Genomic DNA, 13,916 nt, shown 5'->3' on the forward strand with positions numbered 1-13,916 from the left:
GGTATCCGCAGCGTGTGCACATACCCTAAAAGGCCTAAAGTTAAAGATGACACATTTGTTTTGTATTTTAGGCTAAAAAGTAACACTGTCATTTTTTCACATTTTAAAAATTACAAAGAAAATGGTCTGATGCTAAAGTTTGGGCACCTTTGAAGATTTGCGTGCTCAGATAACTTTGACCAAGGTTTCAGACCTTAATTAGCCTGTAAGGGTTATCGTTTGTTCACCCTCAATGTTAGGAAAGGCTAGGTGATGCAGATTCCACAGGTTTAGAAACACAGCCTCCTCTAATCTTGTGCGAAAAAACAGCCACCATGGGTTCTTTTAAGCAGCTGCCTAGCACTCTGAAAATGGTGGAGGCCCACAAAGCAGGAGAAGGCTATAAGAAGATGGCAAAGCGTTTTCAAGTTGTCCTTACCGCAGTTCAATATGTAATTCAGAAATGGCAGTTTACAGAAACAGTGGAGATCAAGATAAGGTCTGGAAGGCCAAGGAAAATTTCAGAGGGAGCTGCTCGTAGGATTGCTAAAAAGGCATCATATCAGAACCCTCCCCACTTGACTGCAAAAGACCTTCAGAAAGATTTTAGCAGATTCTGGAGTTGTGGTAATTGTTCTACTGTTCAGACACCTTATCAAATATGGCCTTCATGGAAGAGTCATCAGAAGAAAACCTCTCCTGCACCCTCACCATAAAATTCAGCATCAGAGGTATGCAAAAGAACATCTAAACAAGCCCAATGCATTTTAGAAACAAGTCCTGTGAATTGTTGAAGTTAAAATAAAATTCTTTGGTCGCAATGATCAAAGGTATGTGCAGAGAAAAAATTGCATAGAATTTCAGGAAAAGAACATATCTCCAACCATTAAGCGTGGGGATGGATTAATCATGCTTTGGAGTTGTGTTGCAGACAATGGCACAGGAAACCTTTTATGGGTAGAGCGAAGAATGGATTCAATGAAATTTCAACAAATTCTTGATGCAAACATAACACCATGTGTAAAAAAAAAAAAAAAAAAAGCTGAATCTGAAAACAGGATGGCTTCTACAAATGGATAATGATCACACACATCAAAATCCACAATGGACTACCTCAAAAGGCGATGGCTAAAGGTTTTTCGATCATCATTGAAAATCTGCGGCTAGTCCTCAAAATAGCAGTGCATGCAAGCCGACCCAGGAATCTCACAGAAATGGAAGAATGAATGAAAATCCATCAAACAAGAATTGAAAGACTCTTGGCTGGCTACTAAAAGCGTTTACAAGCTGTGATATTTTTAAAAGGGAGTGCTACTAGGTACTAACTATGCAGGGTGCCCAAACTTTTGCATTGGCCTATTTTCCTTTTTGTAATTTTTAAAATGTAAAAAATGACTAATTTTTTTGGCCTAAAATACAGAGAAAATGTGTCATCTTTAACTTTAGCCCTTTTAGAGATCATTCCATCTTCAACTTGCTTAACTGGTCACAACAACAGTAATTTTGACCAGGGGTACCCAGACTTTTACATGCCACTGTATATATTACTGCTGATTTTGCAAGTTTTCCCACCTACAAAGAATGGAGAGGTCTACATTAGGATGATGGCTATTCATTTATTAATTTCTGGTTGAATTTCTCCTGTTCTGTACATGAACTCTTTTTGTCTTCTTGTTAGTGGAGGTTCGGTCTATAACTTGTACGCTGAAGATGAGGATGACATTGAGGCTTCTCCATCTGGCCAACAGATTATAGAAAATTCGATCACTATGAACAAAATGAAGTTGTTGAAATCAAAGATGGAGAACATGAACCTCAATAAAAAGGTCTTTAAAGCAATGCCATAAACTGTTTGTTTCTCTTTAGTATGGCTATTTTCTTGGAAAACTGCAATCACAAAATGTATAATGAACCGGATGTAACGTACCAATGTGTTGTAGTCAGATAACCGGACTCTACTCGCATAGCTCTCACTCATGGGTATGTAACGTGAATGCCCAGGGTTGTATTTGAGTGTAGCTATCATTGTGTGAACTACTTGACAGCCGGATTCTTTTATTAGTTTTGTAGTTGAACTTATCACAAATATGGAAAGTGGCTGCTCTTGTCTAGCGGGTTCACATAGGTGATAAGTGTGTGTGTGTGTGGGGACTAATCTCTGGGAATTCCACCGGGGTTCCTTCTCCCCTCCCTGATCCATTCACATGAGGGGCTTGGGATCCTATTCTCAGGATCAGTGTGGGTCCCAGCTGTCACTGTTACACAAAGGACAAAAGACCCCCAGTCTCATGATCCATGTGAGTCGCAGCAGTCTGTTTCCCACATTTTATTACCTATCCTTTAAGATATTGGATGAATGCTGTATGTTGCGCAATGCTCTCATGTCTCCCTTCAATTTTTGTTTTTGTGCAGCCGAAGATGTCTTCAAAGTTGAAACCACGGCCTCCTAATGCTCCTCGGCCTCCTAATGCTCCTCGGCCTACAAGTAACTCAATGGCTTCTTCTCGTCACAGGCTCCTAAAAGTTCTTCCCCACATTGGACAAACTTTTCTACCTCCTGGGAACCCATACGTCTCGGAGTCTTCCCATAATGCACTTTCTACCCTAACTGGTGCTGCTAGGACAATACCATCTATCACTAGTGACTTTCTGAAAGCAGATGAGACCTGGGGAAGCCCATCATTAATTCCATCACTCTCTAGTATTAACTTGCCCCCCAAGGTTTCACGTGTAGAACTTCAAGATGCGAGCCATTCAACAAATGCAGTTCTCTCCCCGATTACACCTTTTCCCAAGAATAGTGTGCTGAAAAAAGACAGTGACCCCATTTTACACCAGGACCTTTTCTCATCTGAAGATGCGTCAAGGTCAATTTCTGAATCCTTTGCATTATTGGCAGAGGCAGGACCCCCTGAGCTGTATGGAGAACTTTGCAGCTTGAGAAAAATGAAGTCTGATTTTGACCTGTTGGATGGAAACCAAGAGGCCGCTACCATTGAGACGCATCAGACTGCACTCTCCAAGCCATTGAACTCTGATTTGATGGAGACATCTCTTAATACTTCTGAAGTAAGTCCACCAAGAAGCAAGTTTCTGTCACCCATCCACTTTTCTCCAAACTTAAATGATGCCACCTTCTCAAAGTCACGTCACCCCAAGTGTTTTGATTTCAGAAGCTTGAAACCACCAGCTTCACACAGTCATTTCCATTCTCTGCAACTCCAAAACATGGCCGATCCTACCATTTCTAGGACTACTAGATTCCGAGGTGTGAAAGTGGAATCTCCAGGGAAGGGATCAGATGTGATTTCAAAAATGGAGGCTAGAGATATGACAGAGTTCGTTAATAAAGCATCTAAAGAACCCATGGGATCACTTAATAATCTTGGATTTTTTGCTTCGCTGGCTCGAAGCACAAGTAAAGATGACTTGAACAGGTCCTGTAATCCCAGAAGACTTCGAAATCCTCTTGTCACGCCAACAACTCTCCAGGAAGAGGCAATCTCCTTACATGACAGTTTGAACATCTTCAATGTAAGTATTCACTTAAAGAGACTATTGGCACAGAATAACTGGTCAAACCAAGTACAGGCACTCTGTGCTTCACTGCATGGCCAAACCTTTTCAATACACCTTCCCAAATTGCTTGGTTTACATCTAGCTTCACCCTTCTTTGAGGGCTTTGGCTTCATAGAGCCAAAGAGGAGGGGGTGAAGATTGATGCGAAAACGAACAGATGGCAAGGAGTATGTAAATGGCCGCACCGAGCTGCGTTACTGGGTTTGATCAGTCATTGTGCTCAGTCTCTTTTAATGGGTTCTAACTAAGGCTACTTCAGCATTGGCGTTGAAAAATTGTATTTAATCTCTAAAGGAGACCTGTCTCTTTAATTCCACTGGTGGGCAGGTGGGTACTTTTCCAACAAAAAAAATAAAGAAATTTGGTTGTGTAATTGAAATGACCAAAAAAGTCATTTTTACTACGCCACGAATGCCATAGAAACAAAACCCAAAAAACGTAGTACAGTTGCAGACCTGTTCATTTGAAAGACTGCAAAATAATTTAATTAGATCTACTTACTGTATGTACTGCAGTGGGTTGTAGAACAGGTTAGTCTCATATTTTTATTTTTATTTTTTTTTTAATTTCAACATGTACAAGCGAAGAAACTTTGCAACATGTCATTTTATAACAAAAATGCCTTTCTCACCTATCTATTCTCCCTTCTTGCTCATGCCATTCATCATTAAGGGGTATTCCTATACCAATATGTTGTAGGTGTAGTGGCAAATACCTCAAATTAGAAATGTAGTATTGTTCTTGTGACTCGCTATATCGCTTACTCCATGTGCAGGGCATTGCAGTAGCTTGGGTATCCATGGTTATGATCACTGAGTGGTCATAACCATGGGTACTTAAGCTACAATAGGCCTTGTGCAGGGCATTGCAGCAGCTTATCAGAAGAACTATACTAAAAAAAAAAAAAAATTATGATTTTCATCAGTGACTTGTTTTTTGTTTTTTTGTTTTTTTCATATACAAAAAAAAGCAACTGTTCTACCATTACAATGTTTAAAAATCGCATGTATGGTACACTGTTGGTATCTGTGTGCTTGTGTGATTTTCACAGACTAATACAATTGCGTGGGTGACTTTTTAATCTGAGCAAAATAAAAAAAAATGTAAAAAAATTCTCGTACACAGATCGCAAAATAAAAAACTCACATGTGGACAGATCCTTAGATAATGAGTGCATATTCTAGCCACGAAAAATATGGTTAGAACACATATATGAAACATGGATGTCTGAGTAAGCCCTTTGTTAAAGTCAGACTTGCGAGAAACTCGCACGAGTCTCGCACCACTCAGACTGGAGCATTCAGCTGCATAGAAATATATGCAGCCGCACACTCCGGTCCCGAGTGCTGGCAGCAGTGCCAGGTATTGATTGAGGTGTGAGTTTCTCGCAAGTGTGACCCCTGGGGAAAACCTGTGGAAACAACATCTAAATGAATTAATTGGTCGGCCCATACTTTTAAATGGGTGCCAGGTAATGCTCCATTTCTCCAATGGCAGAGCTGCCCAAACACTTCCTGGGGGATAACCACTGATCTTTGAGTATCGTATTATACACTAGCTGAAGAGCCCAGCGCTGCCTGGGCATAGTAACTACCTATTGTAAGTTATAACAAATTATAATGATATCAGAGATATATAATCTGAGTGTATAGCCCCGCCCACTCCGCATAGTCACACAAACTATAATATCCCACATCATCCTGTCAGCCTGGAGTCAGAACCAGAGCGCTTGGTGGAATTGCCCTAACTTCCATACCAATGATCCCTTTAAGAGGGGCCTGGGGTCAGAACCACAGTGCTGAGGGATTTGCCCTAACTTCCTATACCGAGGATTCCTTTTATAGAAGCCTGGGGTGAGAATCAGAGCGCTGAGGCATTTACCCTAACTTCCATATCAGAGATCCCTTTAAGAAAGCCTGGGATCAGAACCAGAGCGCTGAGTGGATTTGCCCTGACTTGCATACCAATGATCCCTTTAGTAGAACCCTGGGGTCAGAATCGGAGCACTGAGGGATTTGCCCTGACTTCCATACAGGAGATCCCTTTAAGAGAGTCTGGGGTCAGTACCAGAGCATTTGAAGGCAATTGCCCGGACTTCCATACCGAGGATCCCTTTAAGAGAGGCATGGGGTCAGTACCAAAACACTGGATGGATTTGCCCTGCCTTCCATACTGGAGATCCCTTTAAGAAAAGCCTGGGGTCAGTAGTAAAAAGAGTGGATTTGCCCTAACTTGCATACCAATGATCCACGGGAGGGGGGGATTCATTTGTCATGTGCTCTGTGCTCCTGTCTGGGGGCAGACAATGGCTGGGAGCTTATGTTCCCGGGGTTGCTAGATTTCTCCCACCATGTCAGTGTCTGCTGAGGTGTTGTCAAGTGGGAAAACTTGCTCATAGCAACTAATCACAGCTCAGCTTCGTTTAACCAGCTTTGGTGAAATGAGAGATGCTTAGTGATTGGCTGCAAGGAAAACTGTTGCTCATAGCAACCAATCACGGCTCTGCTTCTTTTGAACAGCTCTGGTGAAATGAAGGATGCTTTGTGATGCATACATACATACATACATACATACATACATACATACATACATGCAGTTTTATATATAGATATTTCCTTCCATTCACCAAGTAGTATTAGATTTTGGCTATTTGTAAGAAATATGAAGTGGGTGTATATGCAAACTGTGTTTGTGAATGAGAGATGTATATCTCTACCTATTACACACAGTTGTGTAGCATTGTCACGCCATTGTGTCAATGTATTGTCTGATGAAACTGTTTTTCCTGTTATGTTTTAGACGCCTCATAGACTTGGACAGAGTGTGATAAATACAAGCTGTGGAAGAGGCACAAGTAAGAGTCAAGTTTTCTTACAAAAACTCCTAACTGTAGAACCAATAACTGATGCTCTATGTAGATTAGTAAATATACATGAAGAAAATTCTGTTTGGTAGCTGCATCTATGTTGCCCTTTATATTTTGTGTGGGTGGATAAATATATACTCCTCAAAAAAATAAAGAACACCACCTAGTACATTGTGTTGGTTAATTGTCCCTTTTATTTTTTTGAGCAGTATATAATTGAATTAACACATGGACAACATTGTTGGTACACATCTGTTAATGAAGGCAAAACCACCTGAAACTGAACAAAAGTAATTTTCAGTGTAAATTTGAATATTAAGCAATGAGCAATTCATACCTTGCTTTTTGAGGATCAACAGAAATATTAAAAAAAAAAAAAAAAAAAAAAAAATGGCCAGGATGAAAAGTTATTCTACCCCTAGAAAAGATTGGTCAAATTATTTTCATAGTGACATGTCAAAAATAAGGTGTCTTGTAATTGGCATCACAGGTGTCTACAAACTTGTAATCAGTCAGTCTGCCTATATAAAGTGTGAAAAGTAGTCACAGTGCTGTTTCATATCATGTTGTGTGCCACACATCTCAAGAACCAAAGGCTAAGGAGAGCATTGTATTAGGAATAGACAAACAAAATGTGAACGTAGCCTTAGCAGAATGGTTATCCCACCTGCATTCTCTTTTTGACATTCTAAACAATATGGCCATCAAATGTAAATTTAAGGGGACATATACATTCAATACACACGGTCAAAATTGTTAGTACCTCTCGTTTAATGACAGGAAAAACCCACAATGGTCACAGAAATAACTTGACTCTGACAGAAGTAATAAAAAATCAAAAATCTGTGAAAATGAACAAATGAAAGTCAGACATTGCTTTTCAACCACGCTTCCACAGAATTAAAAAATAAATGAATAAAACTCATGAAATTGGCCTGGACAGTACCCCTGAAGATAAGGTGTGTCCACTAAATGGCATCTACAATCTTGGAATCAGTGAGTGGGCCTGTATAGAGGGCTACAGATACTCACTGTGCTGTTTGGTGACATGGTGTGTATCACACTCAACATGGACCAGAGGAAGCAAAGGAAAGAGTTGTCTCAGGAGATTAGAAAGAAAATTATAGACAAACATGTTAAAGGTAAACATTATATGACCATCTCCAAGCCGCTTGATGTTCCTGTGACTACAGTTGCACATATTATTCAGAAATTTAAGCTCCATGGGACTGTTGCAACCTCCCTGGATGTGGCCGCAGGAGGAAAATTGATGACAATTCAAAGAGACTTGTAATACGAACGGTAACAAAAGAGCCCAGAAAACTACTAAACAGATTAAAGGTGAACTTGAAGCTCAAGGAACATCAGTGTCAGATCGCACCATCCGTCGTTGTATGAGCTAAAGTGGACTTCATGGGAGATGACCAAGGAGGTCACCATTGTTGAAAAGAAATCATAAAAAAGCCAGACTGGAATTTGTTAAACTACATGCTGACAAGCAACAAAGCTTCTGGGAGAATGTCCTAAGGACAGATGAGAGAGAAATGGAGCTTTTTGGCAAGGCACATCAGCTCTATGTTCACAGATGGAAAAATAAAGCACATTAAGAAAAGAACACTGTCCCTACTGTGAAACATGGAGGAGGCTCTGTTATGTTCTGGGGCTGCATCTGGCACAGGGTGTTTAGAATCTGTGCTAGGTACAATGAAATCTCAGACTATCGAGGGATTCTAGAGAAATGTGCTGCCCAGTGTCAGAAAGCTTGGTCTCAGTCGCAGATCATGGGTCTTGCAACAGGCTAATGACCCAAAACACAGCTTAAAAACACCCAAGAATGGCTAAGAGGAAAACATTGGACTATTCTGAAGTGGCCTTCTATGAGCCCTGACCTAAATCCTATTGAGCATCTTTGGAAAGAGCTGATACATGCCGTCTGGAATAGGCAACCTTCAAACACTAGATAACTGGAGCAGTTTGCTCTTGGGCCCAAATACCTGTCGAGAGGTGCAGAAGTCTTGATTGCACTGATTGCCTCCAATGGTTGTGCAACAAAATCTTAAGTTAAGGGTACCATCATTTCTGTCCAGACCTATTTAATGAGTTTTATTTAAAAAAAAATCTCCGGCAGCATGGTTGAAAAGCAATGTCTGACTTTCATTTGTTCACTTTGACCATGTGTGTAGGTTCTCTCTCGAACCCTATTTACGAAAAATGCTAGCTCAATCCCCAATCAAATGCTTCCTCAATCCAACCAAGCGACCATGTGTTCTAAATGGGGAGAGTAAAGTAAAGCCAGACACTTCACTCCACAGGTTATCTCCCTTGAGAACTAAAGGTGGCATTTAACCTGCCCAACTCTTTACTCTTTTCTTAACAGGTTTGTTTTAGGAAAGACCAATTTAAAAGCGAAAAACTGTAAAATTATTGAAACCTTAGACCTAAATCCTGGCTGCAGCATTACTCGCTAACTCTGTTCTAATGTTCTTCCCATTCTCTTCTGTACAGTTGAAGCTACACATCTCTTTCCTCCTGTTAAGTCCACTGTTCGGACTAAGAAGAAGGCAACAAAACATTGCTTTCTCTGTGGGAAGAAAACTGGCCTGGCGACTAGCTATGAATGCAGGTAACTGCTTAAATGCTGTCTGTCTGCTGAGTATGACCCTGTGGATTAACAGAATGAGGGGAAAAAATGACTTGCAGGCTGTTAGAAACACTAAAGTGCAATTTAGTGATATATACGCTCTACAACATTGAAATTACAACACCAAGAAGGGAAAAGTCATGGACTGATGGATGTTAATTATATGCAAATATTGAAGCGATTAAGAGAATCTTCAAAGCATCATAAGTAGGAACATCACATGCAGAAATCTCCACACTTGCACACCTTGGCTGGTATTAATGGCTGTCTAATGAATGTTCTGCCACACTGAATGCACTTGGGCTAATCATCAAGATCCGCTACTGGCAGCTTCCTGGTCAGTTGCTGACCAATGATGATACAAATGCCTGCCAACTGCTGAATCCTCTCAGTGCACACTGTTAGAACTTTTGACTAGATGTGTCCAGCCTTCTCAATGCACATGAATTTGCCTGTATTGAGTGAGGCCACGAACCTCTAGTCGGCCATGGCTATATGTATGCAAATGGCATACTTGCGGTCACGCGCCTGCCTTTTCGTGGTGCCGGAACCAAAGAATCCTTGCTGATGACAGACCTTTGTCCCCAGCGTGCGCACTCTGCCAATTACTGAATCTTGATAGCGTGCGGGCTATCACGGTCCCTCAGTATTGAGAGCGGGTGGTTACCTAACCAAGTGTATACAATTTGCACACTGGCGGTCACATGCTGACTAGTTTCTTTCAGCTTCTCTCAAGAGAATTGAATTGAGAGAACCTGGAAGCATCTAGTCTACACATGACCACAAGTATGCAAATCTCCCACTTTTGTCCCAAGCCTGGACAATCTCTTTAAGGCTGGGGCCACACTTGCGAGAAACTCGCACGAGTTTCGAGTCTCAATACAGGGCACTGCCACTGGCACTCAGGACCGGAGTGTGTGGCTATGTATTTCTATGCAGCCGCACACTACGGTCCCTAAGTTGGGCGATATTGAATCGCCTTAAATATTAATGCTCTTCACCTTACTTTTAATAAGTTTATTATGTAGCTATAAACAGGACTGACTACATGGCATCCATGTAAATAGTATTACACAGTAACCAGGTCTAATGCAGTGAAGATTGTCTGTCTGAATACCTGGTGGTCTAAGATATTGCACAGGTTAATATCAGCGTCCCTGATGGTCTGTGGCATGAAAGGTATGAATGTCGGCATGCCCTGGTGATTTAGGGTAGTGGAAGGGTTAACGCTAGTGGCCCAGGGCTATGAAGTGATTACTGTCAGTATACATGCTGGCCTAGTTTAATAAAAGGGTACATTTTATTATACCCATAGTGCACACTTTTCTCTGAACAGAGTGATTCGGGCACATTCTGCCCCATCATTAAAGGGGATTTCTTGGACTTTAAAAGAAGAAAAAAAATATAGGTAACAGACAACTACCTGCCTGTTGTGCCCAGTGCCGGTTATTGACTGTTCCTGCCAGAGATTCCGCTACTCCCTGTCAACACAGCAGCAGTTTATCTTCCTGTTGACAGCGTGGGACTACCGGGGTCATGCTGATTGACAGTCAGCTTCCCCTAATCGGGCAGCTGGAGTTGGCTGTCAGTCAGCATGACACTGGTAGTCCCACGCTGTCAACAGGAAGATAAACTGCTGCTCTGACAGGGAGTAGCTGAATCTTTGGCAGGAGCGGTCCATGAGCAGCATCGGTATCCTCTTTTAGGCCTAAGTCACGCTTCTGTATTACACGGCTGAATCTGCCAGAGAAAATAATCGCAGCATGCTGCAATTTGCAGCGAGACGCCGCTAGCTCGCACCCATACAAGTTTATGGGTGCGAGTGAAATGTCGCCCGAGTGCAGTGCGATTCCCGCCGAGATGCTCTCTATCTCCTCCGCAGCTGTGCTCCAAAGCTGTCATGCGAGAGAATCGCAGCATCGAGCACTGACACTCGGCTCCCGCTCGCAGCAGAGCTGGAGCCGAGGGTCATTAGCCTCTCGCATCTGATGCCATACGGCTAGTGTGATTCAAGGCATCTGCGTGGCAATAGAATTTTGACGTAGAATCTGCTGGTGAACCTGGACAAGTGTTCAGTCTTCTGCAGCGCTGCCACAGGGCAAATGAAGAATTACAGGATTGTGAGGACACTTGGTAGCTTCAACTTCATTTATAGATCTGTTTTTGCCGCATGGTTTTTTTTTTTTTTTTTTTCAGAATACATGTTTTAATAAAGTTCATTTTCTCCACACAACAGCAAAACCGGTTTGTTGCGCTCTTTGTAATGTCTCCTGAACTTTCGCATTGATATTTATAGGAGTGAAAATGCGCTGCAAAAAAAACGTAGAATTGACGTTGTGCAGATTTCAATAAATGCTGCAGCTCTCCAATTCAGTCGGGAAAAAAAATGTAAAAATGTCTGCATGCAATTTCTGAACTGCAGAAAACAAGCTGCAAAAAAACACAACTTCTGAACGTAACAAACTTTTTTTTTTTTTTTTTTTTTTTTTTTTTTTCCCCCAGGTGTGGGAACAATTTCTGTGCCACTCACCGTTATGCGGAAACTCACAGCTGTACCTATGACTACAAAACAGCGGGTAGGAGGTATCTGCAGGAGTCCAACCCAGTCATAACCGCGCCGAAACTCCCCAAGATCTAATTGCTCACACTGTATTTGCCATTGCACCAAGAAACGTTTTTTTTCTAATCATGCGTCTTTGCTTTTTCTCCAAGGTAAAGGTTTGCCAAGTATATCCAATTCCAGTTTATTTAATGTGAAAAGAGAAGATGCTCACGTTAACATTTCTTAATGATTCACGTTTTTTGTGTTTAAGTTTTAGATTGGCAAAATACTGTTTCACTAGACAAATCTTACAGAAGATGCACTTTACTGAAAAACGATATACTGTATAATTGGGGGATACTCTGATGGAAGGAGTGCTGTGTTCATGTGTTTTGTCTGTTTATATTCTTGTCTGTTTTTTGTATGGTTAAATTATTTTCTCAATATGCAAAGACTGGAACAAAATCTGATACCTTCTGGGAACTGTTATCGCACAAAAGCCTTGGTGTAGGTTTCCCGGCCGTGTCCTCACTGGATTTCCTCCTCAGCCGTGTGAATGCAGCCTTAATTGGCTTCTATCTGTCAGTCTGAATTAGTAGAACTATCAAATATCAGCCACACATTTCAGTTCGCAATCAAGGGTTTCCTGTTACAATGCCTCCAAATTAGGTGTTTTATTCTCTTGTAATCATTGATTTTTAAACTTCAGGGTTTTTTTTCTTTTTAAAAAAGGCAAATTGCTGTCAATAAATAAATTAATATTGTCTTTTAATGGGTTTGTCATTTGTATTCCTTGTGTGCGCAGAGCTTGGCAGAAAGGCGGCATTGTCGTTCACATGTATTTGCTCAGCTGAAGAGTTTTACACATGTTCAGGTTTTTTTGTCTGTGTGTTTTTTTTTTTGTTTGTTTTTTTTTTTTGTAATGGAGGGCAGGCACCTGGCTAGTTGATTCCTCAAAATGTGTGCTCTTCTGCTGGCAGAGCAGTGCAAGAGTTGCCTGCAGTTACATGCACTGCTGTGTTAAAGTGGACCAGACTAGTGGATGCTGCAATTGAGCTGTATGAAAAATGGCAAATTACTGGGTCAGTGAGCGCTACGTTAAGCACAACTGCCATCTATATGGCAATGTGAGCTTAGCTTTGGGCTGATGTTGCACTTTTTTAACTTTTCCCCCTACAACCTGACAGCATTTTAGAAGGGATCGCCCCCCCCCCCCCCCCCCGGAGCAGAAAACTTGCAGCATAAAAAGGTGCCTCAGTGGGGCGTTATGTTCCTAAAGGCCCTATTACGCATAACAATGTCCCAGCGATCCCACCAATGATCCGACGTGGATGGGATCGCTGTGACATCGTTGGGCTGATCGCTGGTGAGCTGTCACATAGACAGCCCCTCCAGCGATCAGGACCAGTGGGATCAGTAAACAGCGAGTAACCAAGAGCCGTGCGGCTCCTAGATACCCGATGTTTACATTGGAAACCAGCGTCGCTGGTCTCTCGCTGTCACGCAGCGATGCGCGCTGACCAGCGGGACACCAACAATCAAAAAAATGGCCCAGGACGATCAAGCGCGATCAGCGATACCCGGCAGGGGGCCCAGTCGCTGATCCCCCGTCACACACAGCAATATCGCTGGCGAGCGCTGATGCATCACAAAATCAGGGATCTCACTGGCGATATCGCTGTGTGTGACAGGGCCTTAAGGGAGACCTACAGTCCTGCACTGCAGAGTAAAGTTGCAGGTTTATTTATTGTTAACTAGTGATGAGCGAGTATACTCCTTGCTTGGGTTGTCCCGAGCATGCTCGGGTGTCCTCCGAGTATTTTAGCGTGCTCGGAGATTTATTTTTCGTCGTCTTTTCTACATGATTTGCGACTTGTAGACAGGTTGAATACATGTGGGAATTCCCTAACAAACAGGCATTCCATACGTGTATTCAGCCTGTCTGCAAGTCGCAAATCATGTAGATAAGACGACTAAAACTAAATCTCCGAGCACGCTAATATACTTGGACACCCGAGTGGGCTCGGGAAAACCCGAGCAACAAGTATAATCGCTCATCACTACTGTTAGCCAATCCAGGGATTAGGTGTGAGATGTCCCTGGGGGGGAGTTTGGAGAACCCCCTCCAAGGATTGGGTGTGAGAGTTCCGTGGGGGGGGGGGGGGGAGGAGTTGGGGGAACCCCCTCCAGGAACTGGGTGTGAGGTCCCTAGGGGAGGAGTTGGGAGAACCCCCTCCAAGGATTGGGTGTGAGAGTTCCGTGGGGGGGGGGGAGGAGTTGGGAGAACCCCCTCCAGGAATTGGGTGTGA

General features: G+C 42.3%; 1 protein-coding gene across 4 annotated transcripts in view; it reads left to right on the plus strand.

Moving 5' to 3' along the window:
- Positions 1–12,379, plus strand: part of ZFAND4 (zinc finger AN1-type containing 4) — a 54,790-nt gene extending 42,411 nt beyond the window's left edge. For all 4 annotated transcript variants that reach the window (XM_073585841.1, XM_073585845.1, XM_073585842.1 and 1 more), the window contains 5 exons: positions 1,658–1,805; positions 2,392–3,513; positions 6,358–6,412; positions 8,930–9,047; positions 11,568–12,379. In XM_073585841.1, coding sequence (XP_073441942.1) covers positions 1,658–1,805; positions 2,392–3,513; positions 6,358–6,412; positions 8,930–9,047; positions 11,568–11,703 — 1,579 coding nt within the window. In that variant the 3' untranslated portion in view covers positions 11,704–12,379. The remainder of the gene's footprint in view (positions 1–1,657; positions 1,806–2,391; positions 3,514–6,357; positions 6,413–8,929; positions 9,048–11,567) is intronic.
- The last annotated feature ends 1,537 nt before the right edge of the window (positions 12,380–13,916 follow it).

The sequence above is a fragment of the Dendrobates tinctorius genome, unplaced genomic scaffold (assembly GCF_039654945.1).
Source record: "Dendrobates tinctorius isolate UK_male_01 unplaced genomic scaffold, ASM3965494v1 ptg000089l, whole genome shotgun sequence".
Classification (NCBI taxonomy): Eukaryota; Metazoa; Chordata; class Amphibia; order Anura; family Dendrobatidae; genus Dendrobates; species Dendrobates tinctorius.